At 36.6% G+C, this 18,438-nt stretch overlaps 6 protein-coding genes across 6 annotated transcripts; 4 read left to right on the top strand and 2 right to left on the bottom strand.

The window, feature by feature from the left end:
• Positions 1 to 38: 38 nt before the first annotated feature.
• Positions 39 to 2,141, bottom strand: SAPINGB_P006335 (uncharacterized protein; the record flags this gene model as incomplete). Its single annotated transcript, XM_032001046.1, has 1 exon — positions 39 to 2,141. The coding sequence occupies one exon, from the start codon at positions 2,139 to 2,141 to the stop codon at positions 39 to 41; it is 2,103 nt and encodes a 700-aa protein (XP_031856937.1).
• A 1,179-nt stretch (positions 2,142 to 3,320) lies between these two features.
• SAPINGB_P006334 (uncharacterized protein) lies at positions 3,321 to 4,939 on the top strand (the record flags this gene model as incomplete). Its single annotated transcript, XM_032001045.1, has 4 exons — positions 3,321 to 3,428; positions 3,584 to 3,708; positions 3,771 to 3,824; positions 4,030 to 4,939. The coding sequence occupies 4 exons, from the start codon at positions 3,321 to 3,323 to the stop codon at positions 4,937 to 4,939; spliced, it is 1,197 nt and encodes a 398-aa protein (XP_031856936.1).
• A 337-nt stretch (positions 4,940 to 5,276) lies between these two features.
• On the top strand, positions 5,277 to 8,813 carry SAPINGB_P006333 (uncharacterized protein; the record flags this gene model as incomplete). Its single annotated transcript, XM_032001044.1, has 1 exon — positions 5,277 to 8,813. The coding sequence occupies one exon, from the start codon at positions 5,277 to 5,279 to the stop codon at positions 8,811 to 8,813; it is 3,537 nt and encodes a 1,178-aa protein (XP_031856935.1).
• A 486-nt stretch (positions 8,814 to 9,299) lies between these two features.
• On the bottom strand, positions 9,300 to 10,577 carry SAPINGB_P006332 (uncharacterized protein; the record flags this gene model as incomplete). The annotated part of the gene is made up of 1 exon (XM_032001043.1): positions 9,300 to 10,577. The coding sequence occupies one exon, from the start codon at positions 10,575 to 10,577 to the stop codon at positions 9,300 to 9,302; it is 1,278 nt and encodes a 425-aa protein (XP_031856934.1).
• A 1,934-nt stretch (positions 10,578 to 12,511) lies between these two features.
• Positions 12,512 to 14,882, top strand: SAPINGB_P006331 (uncharacterized protein; the record flags this gene model as incomplete). Its single annotated transcript, XM_032001042.1, has 3 exons — positions 12,512 to 13,401; positions 13,475 to 14,028; positions 14,254 to 14,882. 3 exons carry the CDS (start codon positions 12,512 to 12,514, stop codon positions 14,880 to 14,882), a joined length of 2,073 nt encoding a protein of 690 aa, XP_031856933.1.
• An 894-nt stretch (positions 14,883 to 15,776) lies between these two features.
• SAPINGB_P006330 (uncharacterized protein) lies at positions 15,777 to 16,887 on the top strand (the record flags this gene model as incomplete). Its single annotated transcript, XM_032001041.1, has 2 exons — positions 15,777 to 16,013; positions 16,348 to 16,887. 2 exons carry the CDS (start codon positions 15,777 to 15,779, stop codon positions 16,885 to 16,887), a joined length of 777 nt encoding a protein of 258 aa, XP_031856932.1.
• Between the last annotated feature and the right edge of the window lie 1,551 nt (positions 16,888 to 18,438).

Genomic DNA, 18,438 nt, shown 5'->3' with positions numbered 1-18,438 from the left:
ATTGTTTTCTAAAAAAAAAAAAAAATACAACGATTAAATCAAACCCATCCGTCAAACTCGGAGTCATTTATTGAAAAATCGTCAAAATTTAATTCCTGGCACTCTTTCAACACCTGAGTTGCTTCGGTAAAGGGAGCATCTGGTGAGTAACATTTCTGGTAAGGAGTATTGCTAAAGTTTCGTTTTTTCCCTACATCAATAATGACATCAAGTAATATTGTGACATTTTCTACAGTGAAACCACCAAACTTTGAAGCAAGTTGAAAGTTAGAAATGAATTTGTGTGGAACATTTGGTATCAATTGGTACAAGTATTTTTCAAAATCTTGTGTCAAAATGACTTTGTTATCTGGGAGTTTGTTAAATATTTTAAACAATGAATTCAAACTTGAGATTTCAATTTTATAACTCAAAATATTGCATTGAAATTGAATTTGTTTCAACGAAGGATGATTTCTTGTTAGATTATAAAAATAAGGAGATGGATAAAGCCCCTCTGAAGTTTCGAAATTTAAATATTCAATGCTGTTGGCTTCTGCAAGCCATTTAAAGGTGATTTCAGTGGTAATCATATCTTGTAAGACCTGTACAAATTCTGTATTTTCTGTTAATGATTGGGCAGACTTCCAAAAGGGATTAAATTGAGTAGGATCAACAAAGAAGTTAAATAAGGCTTCAAAGAATTGATCATATAACTGGTCATTAAGTCCATGTTTTTGTGCAAGTTTAAGTAAACTTTCATGAGTTGTTGAATATTCGTTAGGGTTGAGTTGGCATAGGTGATGTAAATAATCATTGAGTAAGTTACAAAGTTTTAGCAATTCAGGATCTTTTAGCATTTCGTATCTAAAAGTTACATCGTATGATCGAATGTAACTGACTCTGGTAAGGTTTGAAAATTTTGGAAATAAGAATTTTTCTGTCAAAAATTTTTCATTCAGTGTATGATTCAAGGTAAGGATGTTAATGTGTTGCAAAAAGGAAGCTTCAGGGTTCAGGTAATTGTCTCTTAAAATTGACATATCAAGCTTTAAATTTGTAAATGCATTGGGGAAGCTCCCCCAGGTATTAAAAGCCTCTAATCCAGACATATGCCAGTCCTTTGAGTAGTTTTGAGCATATGTCAATTCGGTTACTTGAGGGAAAGTTTCTGGTTTACTTTCATTTAGTGGACAATATAAGCCTCCTGATAGTTCTTCTTGAATGTGTGGAAGAAATTCTGGTTGACATTCAAGTGCTTGAATATATAACTGACATTTTTTAAGATTTGGGGGGATATTTCTTAAGACAGTTAAGACACTTCTAGAAACATAAAGTTTCCATTTTCTTGAGATTCGTGCTATAATAATGTGAATAGTGAAAGATAACTCTTTAAGTTTAGGTGATTTGGCACATTTGATTAACAAGTCAGCAGCAGCTTCTCGCTTATCAAGACTAAATATAACAAGGGTTTCTAAATTTTTAAATTCAAGAGTTGATAAAGCATCTAAAAGATCGTCATCATCTCTTCTATGAAACCCAATAGCCAAACATTTAAGAGTGGTTGACATGGCCGGGCAGATATCGGTAGGGTTTAAATAATTTTCATTAATCTTGATAACACCGGGGTAATTGGGATATTTTGAAGAAAAAAACTCATTAAACTCGAAAAACTCCGGGGTTCCAATGGGAGAATTATTTAAAGAATGCATGTATTCCGAATAGCATAGTGAAACAAAGTGAGGGTATTTCTCCAAAACAGCTTGACTTGGGAAAGGAGCTTTACCATTTTCCAGTTCCAGTTTCAGTACACGATCTTGTAAGAACCAGGAATATTTTTCTGGATTCTGGAAAACTCTCCATGGAACTACAGGCCAAAAATAATTGTTGTAGGATGGAGTTTTTAAGTAAACAAGTTGACGGGATTCCAATAGAGGTGACTCTAATAAAGGTGATTCTAATAGAGGTGATTCTAATAATGATGTTTCGCTCTTGTTGGTGATTACTGGTAAGCGGACGACGCAGTTACGCCAGTATATTAGGTCCAGAGCAAACCGGACTTTTGTACAAGTTGATCGAAGTTGGCGAATTTCTTCAGCTGTAAGAAAGGTGGCAATGCACTGCAAAACTTCTGGAGGTAAGTTTGCGAAAAGTTCAATCATTTTTTTTTTTTTTTGTGTTGAATGAATGATTTATGGTATAAGTATGGATTGTTATTTCTGTGGCGGTATCGTATAAAAATTTGGCTTTTTTTTTTTTTTAACAGCACGCTAACAGCCCGTTATCTAATCTTCTAGGTGACAGTTGGACATTATATTATAATTATGAGAGAGGAAGGATTGTTATGTAATCAAATAATTTTTTGACATTGGGGATGTTTCTTTTAAAAGTAATTAAAGTAACTACGTTTACATCAATTATCTTAATTACTTTGTTAAATTGATATTATCTCGAGATTGGGTTCAACAATTTGCAAAGTAAAACTTGGAAATGTCGTTTTATTATATATCATGACTTTCGTTATCATTATTTATCAACTGAATTGGCTTTAATTGATAAAAACATCTATAAATAAATAAATATATATATATATTTCAAGTTTTACAAAAGTAGTTCTTTTCCAATTCTTTTCCAATTCTTTTCCAATTCTTTTCCAATTCTTTTCCAATTCTTTTCCAATTCTTTTCCAATTCTTTTCCAATTCTCATATAAAGTCCAATCTGTCCAGGGTCCCGATGGATTTTCTACGGGGGAGGTTTTTTTATTTATTTTTTATTTATTTTTTATTTATTTTTTTTATTGCACATTGTTTAATTCTATATTTACATAAATAACCCTTCCACGTGACTACCGGCTATGGAAGGCCCGAATCCAATCAGCCGTACCGGCAGAGAGGCTTCCACTGGCCGTTTACACGTGACTTACCCCTCTTCTCTCTCTAGCAGCACTCCAGTTTGTGGAAGGGGGAGAGCAGCCTCCGTTGTAGCCGTCAAACACACACACACACATACAAAATGGCTTATCTAACTGTAGCCAACAGCTGTTTCTCGCTTTCCCCACCACCACTACCATCACCTACACATATCACCTTAGAAAAAAAAAAAAAAAACCTCTTACCACCACCACCACCACCACCGCCAGCTTTCTATCTTCTTCTTTTTTTTTTTTTTTTTTTTTTTTCTTCTTCCTACTTACCATCTACATCACTTTTAACAATTCCTAAACCTTCTTTAAAAGACCTTGCGAATCTCCAAAAGGCCTCCTTTCTATCACCTCTCTGCAATCTCATCTTAAAGCCCTTGAGTTCTTTTTTATCTTCTCCTGTGACTTTTCTATCCCAAATGCTTCGCTCCTCCTCTTCTCACCTGCTGAGAGCTGTCCGTTTGGCCCCTCCTGCGGGGCTCCCCAAGTTCCGCACAATGGCTACTGCTCCTGAAGCTTCATCTACTGTAAGTTCAATTGACTCGTCAAAGTGAATTGAACCTGTCCGCTTTGAATAACAAGAAGAAGAACAAGAAGAAGACTCAGAGTCTCTCGTTATTCAAAAGCTCAAAAAAATTTTTTTCTTTTTTTGTTATCAATGGCTAACCAGTTGTATATATAGGACATCCACACAATTGAGCTTCCTGAAAAAACTTATGCAACCTACAACTTAGAAGCTCCTGAACTTAATGTTAAGCTAACTACTGAGGAGCTCCTCAAGATGTACAAAGATATGGTCACTGTTAGGTATGTTGTTGCGCAATTTTTTTTTTTTTTTCTATTTACAATCTTACTAACTTGCTTTAAAGACGTTTGGAAATGGCCTCTGATGCCCTCTACAAAGCCAAGAAGATCCGTGGTTTGTATGTTCAATTCCTTTTCAAATCTTATTCAAAGTCTCTATTTTCAATCACTAACCATTGCTGCTTTAATTGCTCGCGTCCGTTGAAATCTATGCGGGCCACGTTTTTTTTATTTTTTTTTTTTGCTCTTCGTAATCTAGCTGGTATGTATTTTACGCACAACCCTAGCTGTGAATCTCCTATTTCATTCTAACCAACATCATAGCCATCTTTCAATTGGTCAGGAAGCCGTTGCTGTTGGCATTGAACATGCTATCACCAAGAAGGACTCCGTAATCACCTCCTACCGCTGCCACGGTTTCACATACCTCCGTGGTGCCACCGTCAAGGCTGTTTTGGCCGAACTGCTTGGTCGCCGTGAAGGTGTTTCCTTCGGTAAAGGTGGCTCCATGCACATGTATGCTCACCACTTTTATGGTGGTAACGGTATTGTCGGTGCTCAAGTCCCCCTGGGCACTGGTCTTGCCTTTGCTCACAAGTACCTTGGTCAGGATGCTGCTACCGTGACTCTTTACGGTGATGGTGCTTCCAACCAAGGTCAGATCTTTGAATCTTTCAACATGGCCAAGCTTTGGAACATTCCTTGCATTTACGCTTGCGAAAACAACAAGTATGGTATGGGTACGGCTGCCTCGCGTGCCTCTGCCCTCACCAAGTTTTACGAGCGTGGTCAATACATCCCCGGTCTAAAGGTCAACGGTATGGATGTCATCGCCGTCTACCAGGCCACCAAGTACGCCAAGGCCTGGACTAGTGCTGGCAAGGGTCCCATCGTTCTTGAGTTTGAGACTTATAGATATGGTGGTCACTCTATGTCTGATCCCGGTACCACTTACCGTACCCGTGAGGAGATCCAGCACATGCGTTCCGAAAGCGATCCCATTGCGGGTCTCAAGCACCGCCTTATCAACGAGGGTATCATCACTGAGGAAGAACTCAAGAAGATTGACAAGGAAACCCGTGCTTTTGTTGAGAAGGAAGCTGCTGCCGCTGAGGCATCTCCTCCACCTGCTGCTGAGCCTAAGATTCTCTTTGAGGATGTTTATGTACCGGGCACCGAAGTCCCCGTTCTCCGTGGTCGTATTCCGGAGGAGAACTGGTCTTTTCAGAAATAAATGAATAGTAATGAAAATATATATAATTAATAATAATAAAAAAAAAAAAAAAAAAAAAGAGGAAAGAATTTTGAGATATCCATTATCCGACAATATTTATTCGTGGGGGTTGATGATTTTGTGAGCATGAATTTTGTAAACAAACACATTAAAGTAATTAGCATCTGTTACATTTTGGGAAATAAACACCACCACCTAAACCTTCTTTTAAAAAATTATAAACAAACAATTTCTTAACCATTTTCTATCATATTTTGGACTTTCTGTGCTATCTATATACCCCAAATAAAAGCCTCCAGAACCGTCTTTTTCCCCCCTCTACATTTATCAAATCATCATGCCGTTTCAAGGTCCTAAACCCAAAAACAGCCTGAGGACCAATAGAAATGGCAATCAAAAACCCACAGTGCCTCATTCATCTGCCTTCAGTGGGCTCTCTGATAGACCTGTAAAAACTTATGGCAAGAAAAACAAACCTACAGGTCCCTTAGGCTCTCCATATCGCAACCCTGTGTTGGCTGACTCTCAGAAAAGGAGATTAAGAGAGCTGGAAAACAATGATATTAAAGAAACAAAAGACATCATCTCCAAGGTGTTTTCCAAGCGGTCTAACGATCCACACATGATAGATACCGATCTCGAATTTGAAATAGAAGAAGACCTCTTTGGTGGACCGCTGCTACAAAATAAGGACGACTTGGAGATCAAAAGTATCCATCATTCTCCTAGATCGGAACGCAAAATGTTTTCTACAAATACTTCGTTGAATCGCAAATTAATAGCATCATCGCCAACAACTAGTAGGACCAGCAGTCCAACTAAGATGACAATCACACATATAACAGGAACTAAGTCTACAGTATGGGATTCATCGCCGCCACCGCTTTCACGACCCTTTTTAAAAGCGTTAAACGACATTAAAAGTATATCAAAAGATGATTTTAATGACGACGATGACGATGACGATGAAGAAGATTTAAAGGAAAAACAGCAACAAATAGAGCGGCAAAAGAAAAAGAAAGAAGAACAAAAAAAACGCAGCATGGAACGACAGAAGCAAATGGAAAAGCAATTAGAAAATCAAAAGGATGGCAAGTCAAAGGAATCTTTTTTTACACCTGCTGCTCGAACAACTAGCTCGTTCGGAAACTTCTTTAAAGGCCAAAAAGCAAAAAAAACTTCTAGTTCCAACTCAAAATCTTCTTCACCAATTCCGAATAACGAAACCAATTCAAAATCTCCAAATGCAAAAAACCCACCACCTAAAGAAAAGAAAAAACCACAAGTGGACGCACTTCAAGGCCTCTCACAAGTCATAAACGGAAGGGAATTGAACGATCTTATCAAAAACATTGACATGTCGGAAGAGTCCAGAGCCATCTACGACAAGGCCTTGCGGATTGCAGAGGGAGGCAACATGACAGATGATTCGGATAGTTTTATCGATGATGATGAAGACAGCATGGCCATGGATGACAGTCTGGTAGCAGGTCGCGGATACGACTATTATGTGAAAGAACAACGGAGGATCATTGCAGAAGGCCGTAAGAAAAAATACCCCGATACCCTAGATTTCCCCAAAATTCGTACACGCATCCTCTCAATCCTCGAGGAAGTCATGCGCATCATTAAAGGCGATGTTTTTTCGTACAACCAGGAAATCGTGCAGTCGTCGTTGAATGCGTTTTTGCGGCACAAGCTGGTGGAAAAACGCATTGTTGCTAATGGATTCGAGGTTGCCCAAATCAAGTCCGCACGCCAAGATCTGTCCACAGACTCGGAACAGGTTGCAGAAGAAAAAAATACCATTCGCCAAATCGTTCAAGGCGTCGAGCGCATGTCTGATTGGGAATTGGCTCGAGAGTATAGAAACGGAACAGCGTTGTCAGTAAAGGAGATTCTGGCACTACGGCTACGTTCAGACGCTGGGTATTATGGACCGGCTACCAAGGATCTCATTATCAAAATGGTCTCAGAGTCATGTTTTGACCAGCTCACAGATATTGCTACAATGCATCGCCGGCGTAAGCTTAGATCTGCTGAAGAAATTAAAAAGATTTACGAAATGCAGAAGAAAACAGAGTTACAACAATCATTTAACGGTGCTCAGAACCTGAAAATGGATAGCTTATCGTCGTTACTGGGAGGCTCTTCTTCATCTCAAGAGATTTCACTATCCCAGCCTAACTTATCCCAATCTGATGTTTCTCAGCAAGAGCAGCCAGAAACCTCACAGACAGCACCAAATCAATCAACTATAGAACATAAGTCTGACACTCAACCAGATCATCAATCCATAGATAGCAGCAGCGTTCCAGCCAAGCGACAAGATACAATTATATCTGCTTCACAATCCTCGTTTGTTTTACCGCCACCACCAAATCTCTGGTGGCTAAACGTTTTTGGTATTCCAAATTACATTTCCTATATTCTTTCACCAGAAATCATCACAAGGCTGATTGAGCAAGATATTAAGGATAACATCAATACAGCGCGCAATGTTTTACAAGAAAGTACAGCTTATGGTAATGTCAAATTCCCCGTGCGATCCATTATCGATTCAATGGGCAACAATCGCGACAAGTCTACCCTTTTATATAATGATAGCATTGAAATTGAAGACGACAGTGGGTTTGAAGAGTATGACGACGAGCTCGAATACGATGATATAGAGGATGATGCAAAAGGAGGTCCAGACAAAAAGTCAACAGACAAAGATGACGATATCATAGTTCTTCCGAGAGATCCAAAGCCACGAACACGATCAAGGAAAAGGAAACCAAGCACTACTGGGTCCTCTGGGGTTCGCCAAATGAAACTCAATATGGGGCCGCCTGTGAAAACTGCGCCGGATGCTAATAAAACAAAAGACCATAAATCTGAGTCTCCTGAAATCACAGTTACTGCAACCACAACCGCGACTGCGACTGCGACTGCGACTGCGACTGCGACTGCGACTGCGACTGCGACTGCGACTGTACCAACACGTCCGCTGCGGCGGCAGTTAAAACGAGCAGCTGTTGATTCTTTAAATTCTACAACAGATAATGCTTCAGATATTGCCTTGGAAGAGGAATTAGAAAAGCTTACCAAGATAACCACAGCAGAGCAAAAGAAAAATCCAAGAAAGAGGAAACAATCGCGTATACTAATAGGCCAATACGAATCTGGAGATGAAGATGAGGAAGACACTACCAGCAGTAGCAGCGATGATGATAAAGATGAAGACTATCAAGAGTTTACGTCGTCTAAGCGTGCCCGCCGAAATCGTAGCGGTGGCCGCAGTAGTACTCCAGTATCATCTGGGAAAATGCCAACGTCATCTGCTGGGTCACCGCACAAAAATAAGGAAAATACCAATACCAATACCAATGATATGGACCTAAGTGACCAGGATGACTATAACAAACCGCCGCCTAGTTACCAGCGAACGCTTGGTGTTGGGCTTGGTTCTGATTCCAAGTCTCGCAAAACGTCATCAAAAGAGAATTTTTACTCCAGTGATGAAGATGAAAAAGCAAATGATTTACAAGTTGTTTCTTCCTCATCGTCTACAAAACCTGTTACTCGCAGCCGGCGGATTCTTACAAGTACTGCATCTTCCCGGGCGGCCCAAAAACAAAGTGAATCTGGTGGAAGCAACAACAGCAACACCAGCAACAAGAAGACAGCATCTTTGGCGCCAACATCTGGTGAAGGGAACCAACCAAAGCTGACTGATTTTTTCAATGCTGGTTCCAAGACAGATAAGAAACGAGTTTCTACTGCTTCAGCGACTGGTGCGTTTGCAAAACCTGAATTTGCGAAAAAGACAGAAGAAGCTTTGGATCTTGCAGTAGAAGAAGAAAATAGTGATGATGAAGATTTGTTTTGAAAAAAAAAAAAAAATTTGCTTTGATTTAGATTTTAAAAGAAAGTGCAAAAGTAATAATTAATGAAAAATTAAATGAATTTTGGAGTTACTGTAAACTATAATTAATTGTAAAATGAATCGTAGGACATGAAAAGGAAGTCTAAAGTTCAAAACCTGGGCCATAACAGGCACTGAAACTGAGTTGATGGTGGGCTTTAAGCAGCATTAAAAATGGTATCTTGTTTGTAATGATTTGAAATGGCTAGATATGGTTGTTGTTGTTGGGATGTAAATAAAAATGATGAATTTTGTGTGAATTCTTTACTTTATATGTGAGTCGATCGTGCATTAAAAAAGCAGTGCCATTCACCATTTAATTAAGCATACACCACTGAAATTTATTCAATTATTTATTCAATTATTATTCATTACACATTATATTTTCATATCATCATCATCCATTATTTTAATTTTTTTTTTTATTGTTTATTTTTTTTTTCTCATCAATCAGCGGTAAATTTCAGTGACCCAGCTGGGCTCAGGGCCTCCCAAAAACTCCTCAGACATGAGTTCCTTTTCGGCTTCATCTCTTCGACGTCCTTCAACATTCATGTTTATACCCAACAAATCGGCTGGAGTTATCGGCAACCGATAGTGGTTAGCCTCTGTAGCTTGTTCCTGAACTTCTTCTTCAGATTGCTTATTTGACAAACTTGAAATTGGTTCATTAGTATTGGCTTCTGAAGCATGAAGAGTTCCATCCGTAGATTCGTCTTCTTCCTCGACACTATGTGTTGATTCCTCTTCACTCAACATATCACTTGATACGTCACTGGAACTTGAATTAAGATTTAGACTTGCACATGTAGAGCACATAGAGTCTACTTCTGCTTCAACTTCTTCTTCAACATCAGAGTAAAGCCATTCATACCCCACTTGAGTCTCACCATCAGAACTGTTCTCACTAGTCCAATATTGAGTCTGGGTACTCAAGGGATCTGAAATATTTGACTCATCATCTTCACCAAATGGTTCCTCATAAACAATTTCTTCTTCTTCATTTTCTTTTTCGTTTTCATCCTCATCCTCATCCTCATCCTCATTTCCATCTTCACTCTCATCTTCATCCTCATCTTCATCCTCATCTTCATCCTTATAGTCACCATTTTCGCTTGGCTCATCTTTGTACTCATTGTCTTCATCAACATCAGCTTGTGGCAAAAGTACAAGTTCAAAAACAACTGTAATCTCGGAACCCGAGGCCATTTTAAACGAATGTGCTCTCACAAATTCATTGTATTCATCAAACTTCTGCTTGTAATAAACATTAATCCGCGTTTGTTTAGGACTATAACAAGACGTGTCTTTAAGTCGAATAGCTGCGCGGCGAGCAAATCCCAAAAACTTCTCAAACTCATCTCCAGATTCAATAAGACGCAACAAAGGACGAACAGAATTGTCAAGATATACACCCGATGCACTTATAAACCGAGTATGGTGCAAAATCCAATCTTGGTCTTGAATCGAATGAGCATAAGATTGGCCAGAGGAATCAGAGGTATAAGATGTCGTCTTAGTGAGTGTCGAAAATAGAGGGCAAACAGAAGAAGTAGGACTTTCATCAAAGTGAACATGGGATGTGCTAGGCTTTAATTGTTCAGAATTCATCAAAATGGATTTTGAGGGAACAGAAGAAGGTTGGTATGTAACCTCAATGGTGGTTACTTTTTGCTTCTTGTTTTTGTTGAATCGCTGGAAAAAGTATAACAAATTTGAAAACTTCATTTTGTTATTTAGTTGCTTTTAATACTTTAAATCTGAGTTCTTTTTATTATTTGTTTTACTGAAAATAAAAAAATAAAAAATAAAAGGAAAATGATGGAGATTTTGGTCAATTATATAGGTTTCTAGAAATCGCCTGAACCATTGATAAAGAAAAAGCCGACCAATGCCTTTTTTTTTTTTTGCATTAAAGAAATATGAGCATAAGTTAAAAAACAAAACATAATTATGAGAGTTTTCTTGTGAAACTATGGAAGGTAAATAACAAAAATCAAGTTTTTATGCAATTAAGCAGAAATCTGAAGATAACGTAAAATGCCCATTTATCTATACATGAATTTGAGTTGATTGAATGTAGTTGAAAAATATGTTATTGTCATGCAATTTTTTCAAAATTTTATGTTAAATTTATATATTTAATTATTATTATTATAATCAAAGTATTATGACAAAAAAAGAATGGTCTCTGGCGGGATCGAACCGCCGATCCTCGCGTATACAAGGAAGTTGCTTGTGTATTAGCACGATGCCTTAACCAACTGGGCCAAGAGACCACGTGACTTTTTGTGCGGCTTTAACATCTTAAGCTTACTCATCTGTTTGATTACGTAATTTTGAAATGTTTAATAAATGATAATTTTATTTTCTAACTCCAATAAAATAGGCCGGATTTCAGTCCATTAAAACATATGGTCAATTTGAAACAATACAAAAAAGTTTGGCATATGCTCTGAAAAGTATGGGCTAGTGGGTGCAACATAAAAGCACATTTGCTCTTCCGTTCAGTCTAATTAGCCTCCATATTATTGGTGGCCATATCTCTGGCAGAGGAGATTAAGAAATACACAGGCGTTAGTGAATTTAAGTGGAAATGGGTTTGGTAGGTTTGGGACCTACAAACTGGTTCTCCCTATAACTTTTAAGCTGAAATCAGGGCTCATATTCCGGGGAATCCCAGACCCTAAAAAACACAGTAATAAAGAAGTACACAATAAAACGGTGAGTCACAAAGGTATAGTAATTAAAATGATAGCCTTGATTTTGATTTTATATATTTCTATAACTCTTGAATAAAATCAAACAATAAAGTATCTCACTTCAAGATCTATGCAATCGATGAAAATAGTTTATCAAAGATTCATTGCCATCAAAGTGTAATTGTCTATTCAACGTCAATAAGAATTTGCAATTTGTAATCTGGTTTTACAGTTTTTAAGGGAAAATAAAGGTGAAGTCTAGCTTGGCTACTATATCACGCCAGTAAAATCTAAAGGGAATTCAGGGTTCAAAATTCCAACTGGTTATTAAATGTAATTATATTAATGATTATTATTTATATTAAAAACTAATTGGTTATTGGGTGTGATTGTGAGAGGGCTTTGGTAAAAAAAAAAAATTTTGATTAGAAACATCAAGTGAATTTTATTTTTTTAAAATAATTTTTCTGGTTGAGAATCTAAAAAAGTTTAAAATTAGGATGAGATAACGGTCAGTGGTTATGAGAGTAAAATAAGACGCATATATCAAGGAACATTCTATCAAACCAGGGTAACATTTGTTTAAGGTTTAGAAAGAAAATCTTTTTTTTTTTTCACTTTTCACTATTAAATTGCGATTCATAAATTCACTGGAGATTTACAAGTGCTTACAATAATTGCCTTTAAAAAATTTTGGTTGAGAAAAAAGCAAAAAGTTAAGTTTCGTTGCGAATTCTGTGGATCGAACACAGGACCTTCAGATTATACTGGACCAAAGTTGTGACTTCAGTCTGACGCTCTCCCAACTGAGCTAAATCCGCGCTTCTTGTTAAAGAAAAAGAAAAAAAGATATTCTCAAAACAACTGGGTAAAAACAAGTTTTGTTCAACCATTTTAATACGGGCCTTAGCCGACAATAATTATACCGACAATAATAATGAACAGACTAATATTAATGATATGCAAAAAATTATTGCTGTTGAACTGAAGGAGAAAGAAAGTTCTCATTCCAGAGGACCTCATTCTCATGAAGCTCATCACATCAAACCCTCGACAAAAATCCAAAAAAATAATGAAAAACCAGACTCCCATAAAAAAATTGAAACTATCCACAAAAAGCTTGAATCGAATGATAAGCATAATGCTTCTTCAAACCACGAAACCCCCGTTGAAACCCCTATTGTGAATGTTGGTCCAACCTTGAACCCTACCTTTGACTCTTCACCAGATGGTGGTGATGTGGAAATTGACGCAACACCATCACGTGACATGGATGTTCTCATGCCGGATGCAAATCCATTTGGTGATAATTCTGAAGCCTGGGAATACATCTTAAAACTTAAGGATGTATTTCTGGTTGAATTGTCTATTGTTAAAGAAGACTTGAGTATTACAATTGAAGATTGGGAAATAAAATTTCAAAATCTTGAACTTAAAAACAATGAGTTAGCTAAACAACTCATTGCTTTGACCGAAAAGCTTAAAGCTTCAGAAGGACAAGTGAATTCTCTTCGCTCAGAACTTGATGTTTTGAGAAACAATCAGGTTCACACAGAAGTTAAACATGTAATGTTTGAAAAACTTAAAAAGGAAGTTAAGGATAATAAGGATCATTGCGATAAAGTGAAACATAAAGCTGATGAAATAGCTAAGATGACTCTTCAAGATTTGTCTCAAGAAAAAGCAAGAAACAAAAGAATTATCGACACTGAAATCAAGGAATTCAAAGAAATGACCAACAATCTTGAGAAAAGAGTTGATAATATGGAATACAAAGTTGGAACTATTTCAACTAAGGCTGATTTAACTACCAAAGAACTTAGCTACGCAAAAAGGAAATCAAGAGTGCGGTAAGAAAAGTCGACACTTTGCCTTTTGCTTTGACCCCTAAAACTCCAAATGGAGCAACTCCAAAGTTGAAAGACATTATGAAGGCTCAAAACAACACCGTGAAACTAAAGTTGATGAAGACAAACCCACTTTTAGAGTGTGCATAAGAATTCCAGATACCATGAAAAGAGTTAATATCCCTGCGATTGGAAAGAAAATTGATGCGGTTGCACAAAAGCCGGTGGCTCAGGAAATAGGCTATACTGTCAAAGGGCATTTATATGTTCAACTTAATGACAAAGATTTTGCTGATAAAGCTGCAGAATGGATCCCCAAAGTTGACCCTACTTATTCAGTGCTTGACACAGATTCTTGGTACAAGGCTGTACTTCAGGAAATACCTAATACGGCATCGATTGAAGACTTGAAAGAAACTCTCTACAATTTTAATGATTACCATATTGTTTTGAATACCGAACCCAAAATCATTAGCAGAAACCAATTTACCCAAACAGCATTGGTTTCATTCAGAAATGCCCAAGACTATGCAAAGTGTGCTGATAATCTTATTATCCAGTACACAAAAGTTAAAGTTAGACCTTTTATTAGCAGGAAAAAAAAAACTCCTGAAGAACTCCAAGCTATGCGTAATAAGATACGATTATTGAAAAATGAATCAGACAAAAGGATAATGAGGCCCATCCTGTTTCCACTGACGACTCACAAGATGAACCGATGAAAGAAACAAATATTGAAGAACTAGATGAATCCAATGAGGAAGAAAACGAAAACAATTCTATTACATCCAATGAATTATAAAGTATTCCAACTCAATTGTCATAAATCGAAATCTATTACTGAAACTATCTTAGATAAAAAAGAACCTGATATCTTGTTATTACAAGAACCTTACTTTAACAACTATGGGCCCATTAAACATAAAGATTGGATCCCAATCTTTACAGAAACTGGAAAAGAAAAAAATAAATGCAGAGCAATTACTTACATTAGGTCTAACTCTGACTTACGAGCATTAACTACTAAAATTGAAAAGTTTACAAATCGAGATATGGTTACCATTTTGGTTAAAGACATTACAATTGTCAATGTCTATAATCAACCGAAACCACCCAAGAAATACCCTGAGCCACCGGTTTTTGAGTTTCTCAAACGGGAGATCAAGGAACAATACTCAAAGATTGTCATTGCAGGTGATTATAACTTACATCACAAGGAATGGGAGTCAAGGGCAGGTCCGAATACGGAAGCAGATGAAGTTGTTGAGTGGCTACATGAAAATGATATGATGTTAATTACTCCAAGAAATCAAAAAACATACAACAATAGAACCAATATTGATTTGGTTTATGGCTCAGTGGACTTACTTCATAGAATTTCATTTAGTGGAGTGGATGAAAATACACTAAGTGATCACTCAATTGTGGAGTGGGACATCTATATGTCTCAGAGTAAAAACAGGGATGAAGTTTTACTTCGGTGAAGAGATTGAATATTAAGAATGCAGATTGGGAAAAGTTTGACAAGGAGCTTTCTTCTGCCATTAAAGATTTTAATGTGCATAACAAAACTCTAAAATCAACTGACCAAATTGATGACCAAGCTAAAGTTCTTGAGGAGGTTGTAAAAAGAGCAATGGCAAAGTCGATGAAGGAAGTTAAGGTGATGAAAAAGTCCAAACGCTATTGGAATCAAGAATTAAGGAGAAGTTAGAAAAAGCGCTAGAAGCTAAAAGGGAAGCCCGTCAAAGACAACCTTCTTTGGCTTTGAAACGACAAAAATTGAAGAGGCGAAAAAAGCTAGAAAAATTTTTGACCACAGTTTGCGTGAAGCAAGTACTGAGCAATGGAATAAATATTTGTCTAGTTTAGAAGGAAATGACATTTGGAAGATTTTGAAGTATATTAATCCAAAAAGCAATGATACCATTATACCACAAATTAGAAAAGAAGATGGAACTCTCACTACTACTGTTGACGAAAAAAAGACATGAAATATGGAAGGCACTTCTACCTGAAATTGATCATGGTCTTGATAGAGAGTTTGAAATTGATGGCGATTCTCGATGGCCAAAATTAGAGTTTGATGAAGTTGACTCTGCATTGGCTGATACCCAAATGATAAAGCTCCAGGAGACGATGGAATTACTGGCAAAGTTTTAAAGATGGCATGGCTAAATAAAGACTTTAAGGAAAGGTTTTTCAAGCTTCTCCAAGCTTGTGTAAAGTTTGGATACCACCCAAAAGTCTGGAGACATGGCATTATTGTTGTTATACCTAAACCTAAGAAACCTGACTATTCAAAGCCAAGAGCATACCGACCAATTTCCTTACTTAAGATTCCATCTAAAGTACTGGAAAAAAATTATACAAAAAGAATGACCAAGCTTACAACACACTTACTTCCACCAGAGCAATATGGGGGAAGACAAGGTTATTGTGCTACTGATGCTGTTTTGGAACTTGTCCAAAGAATTGAAACCAGTAAAGAAAAAATTTCAGCTATGCTCATTGATATTCAAGGAGCTTTTGATAATGTTAACAGAAATATATTGGCAGACACAATGGAGGATATGAAACTACCCAAAGCACTTATAAACTGGACGTACCAATTTGTAAGTGAAAGAGAAGCTAGTATGCTCATGGACCGAAGAAAAGGATCAGTGCAAAAAATTAGTACTGGAATTCCACAAGGCTCACCTATTTCACCACTACTTTTTTTGATATATTCCACACCAATGTATCATGCCATTAAAGAATGGGGTGGAACTCCTTTTGGCTTTATTGATGATGTGACTATTACCGTTGAAGGTAAAATTGAAGAAAATACCAAAAGCTTAAGCAACATATTGGAAAAATGTTGTAATTGGGCTAAATCAAGAATGACCAAAATTGATTTGGGTGATAAATTGGGTTTTATTCATTTTACAAAAAATGTGAAACCTAAAGATGAGAAAGTGCAACTTACTTTTACCTAATGGAGAACTTCGTGAACCCCAGAAGGAAGTTAAATTGCTTGGAATTACTTTGAACAATCTGCTTGATTTTAAATCTCATATTTTGAATAAAATCAATAAAGCAAGAAAAGCTGTTGGTGCTATTTGGCATCTTGGTGGCGTGCAAAAAGGTATGCGAGGGTCTGCAGTCAGATCACTGTATATTGCTTGCGTGAGACCAATTGTCGAATATGGCTTAGAAATTTGGCATCACAAAATTTTGAAAGGAGAAATCCACAAGTTGGAAGTAATGCAGAATATGGCTTTAAGAAGAATTGTTGGTGCTTATCGCACAACTCCTATTGCGGTACTACAAAAGGAAGTTGGTATTATGCCATATAGTATTAGGCTAAAATTTATGGTGGCACGAAAAGCTATTCGTTTACACCTAAATATTAGCAAAACTAATCCTATTAATGGTCATTTGTTAACATTGATTGAGAAATCTCCAATTGCAAAGCTAACCACGCTTTACATGTTGGCGAAAAGATGATAGAGACTATATGATTAAAAAGGATGAAAAACGAAAATGCAAGAGGGTTGAACCTCTTACACTGAAACAACAACAAAATCAGACGATTGGAATTTTGAAGAAACAAGCAATGGAAGAATGGCAAGAAATGTATTGGAACAGCAGTAAGGATCTGTGGTATCATAATATCACAGTGGAGTCGAAATGTACTGATAATCTTTCCAAAATGGTTACGGGAGTGATCATGAAGAAAGATAGTCGAAGGATCTTGAGTAATATTACTCAATTTCGCACAGGCCATGGAAACTTTGGCGCATGGTTTAAAAAAGTTTGGAATTGAAAAGGATAGTTACAACTGCAAATGTGGAGAGCTGGAAACAGTTCATCACATTTTAGTTGAGTGTCCTTTGCTTGAAGAGGAAAGAAAAGGACTGAAACGGATATCTCCAGAGATGGACATGTCGACTCTCTTAAACAGTTTAACTGGCTTACAAGAGATTGTAAGCTTTATCTCTGCTTGGAGGGATTAAGAAATACAATTACAGCGTTGATGAAGACAAGTGGAGATAGGTTGGGAAGGTTTGGTTATTTTAACCCCCTGTTCCTCGTAAGCTGGCATCAGGACTTATTTTCGGGCTGTTGGAGATGCAATGTTGAAGCCAAAATTAAAAGTTTATTATTAAAATGAAAAAATATATAGTATGGACAAGAAGGATAGCGCAGATGCTGATGTTATATAATTCTATAACCCTTGAATAAAAACAAACAAACAAACAATACGGGCCTTGGACCCTTGAATAAAAACAAACAAACAAACAAACAATACGGGCCTTAGAATACAGCGGTGATGAGTATAAGTAGAGATAAGTTTAAAAAGTTTAGCCTTGAACTCCCTTTTCCTCTTAAGCTGGCAGCATGACTTATTTTGGGGCTGTAGAAGATGCAATGTTGAGTTGAAGTCATATTAAAAGTTTATCATGAAAACGAAAAGATAGTAAGAACAAGAAGGATAGCGCAGATACCAATGATATATAAATTTATAACTCTTGAATAAAAGCAAAATAAACCAACAAAAGCAGTAGAACTAAATATTTTAATTTTTTTTTTCATTCTCAGAATAATTAAAACTGATTAAAATCATAACAAAAAGATCTAGCAATTTGTTTACATCATTTTCAAATTTGTATTTTTTAAAAAAATTCTCATTTCGAGTTTATAGGTAATTTAATATATAATACCTGATTTTATTTTTTTGCTCAAGGATTGCAACAGTTTTTCGTGAAATGTAATTAGAGCTTATTTTTGGGCAGTTGAAAATGAAAATGCTGAAGTCGATAACAAACAATTAGAAATTTAGAAGTAAATAATTAAATGAACAGGAAAGTTGACTGTTTCTAATGTGCCAACATCATTTTCTTTTTTATTCGAAACTCAAAATTTAACTTTATCAATTGAATTCAATCGAGTATTCACAGATAAGAAATTGCAAGCAATTCCATTTTTTTTTAAAATTTTTTCAACTACGTGTTGCAATATTCATCATGATGATCATGAGGTAAGTTGAATCAGCAA

Source organism: Magnusiomyces paraingens, assembly GCF_902498895.1.
Source record: "Magnusiomyces paraingens strain CBS 517.90 genome assembly, contig: contig5, whole genome shotgun sequence".
Lineage (NCBI taxonomy): Eukaryota > Fungi > Ascomycota > Dipodascomycetes > Dipodascales > Dipodascaceae > Magnusiomyces > Magnusiomyces paraingens.
Note: the sequence above shows the minus strand (reverse complement) of the source record. Positions and strands in the feature narration are given on the sequence as shown.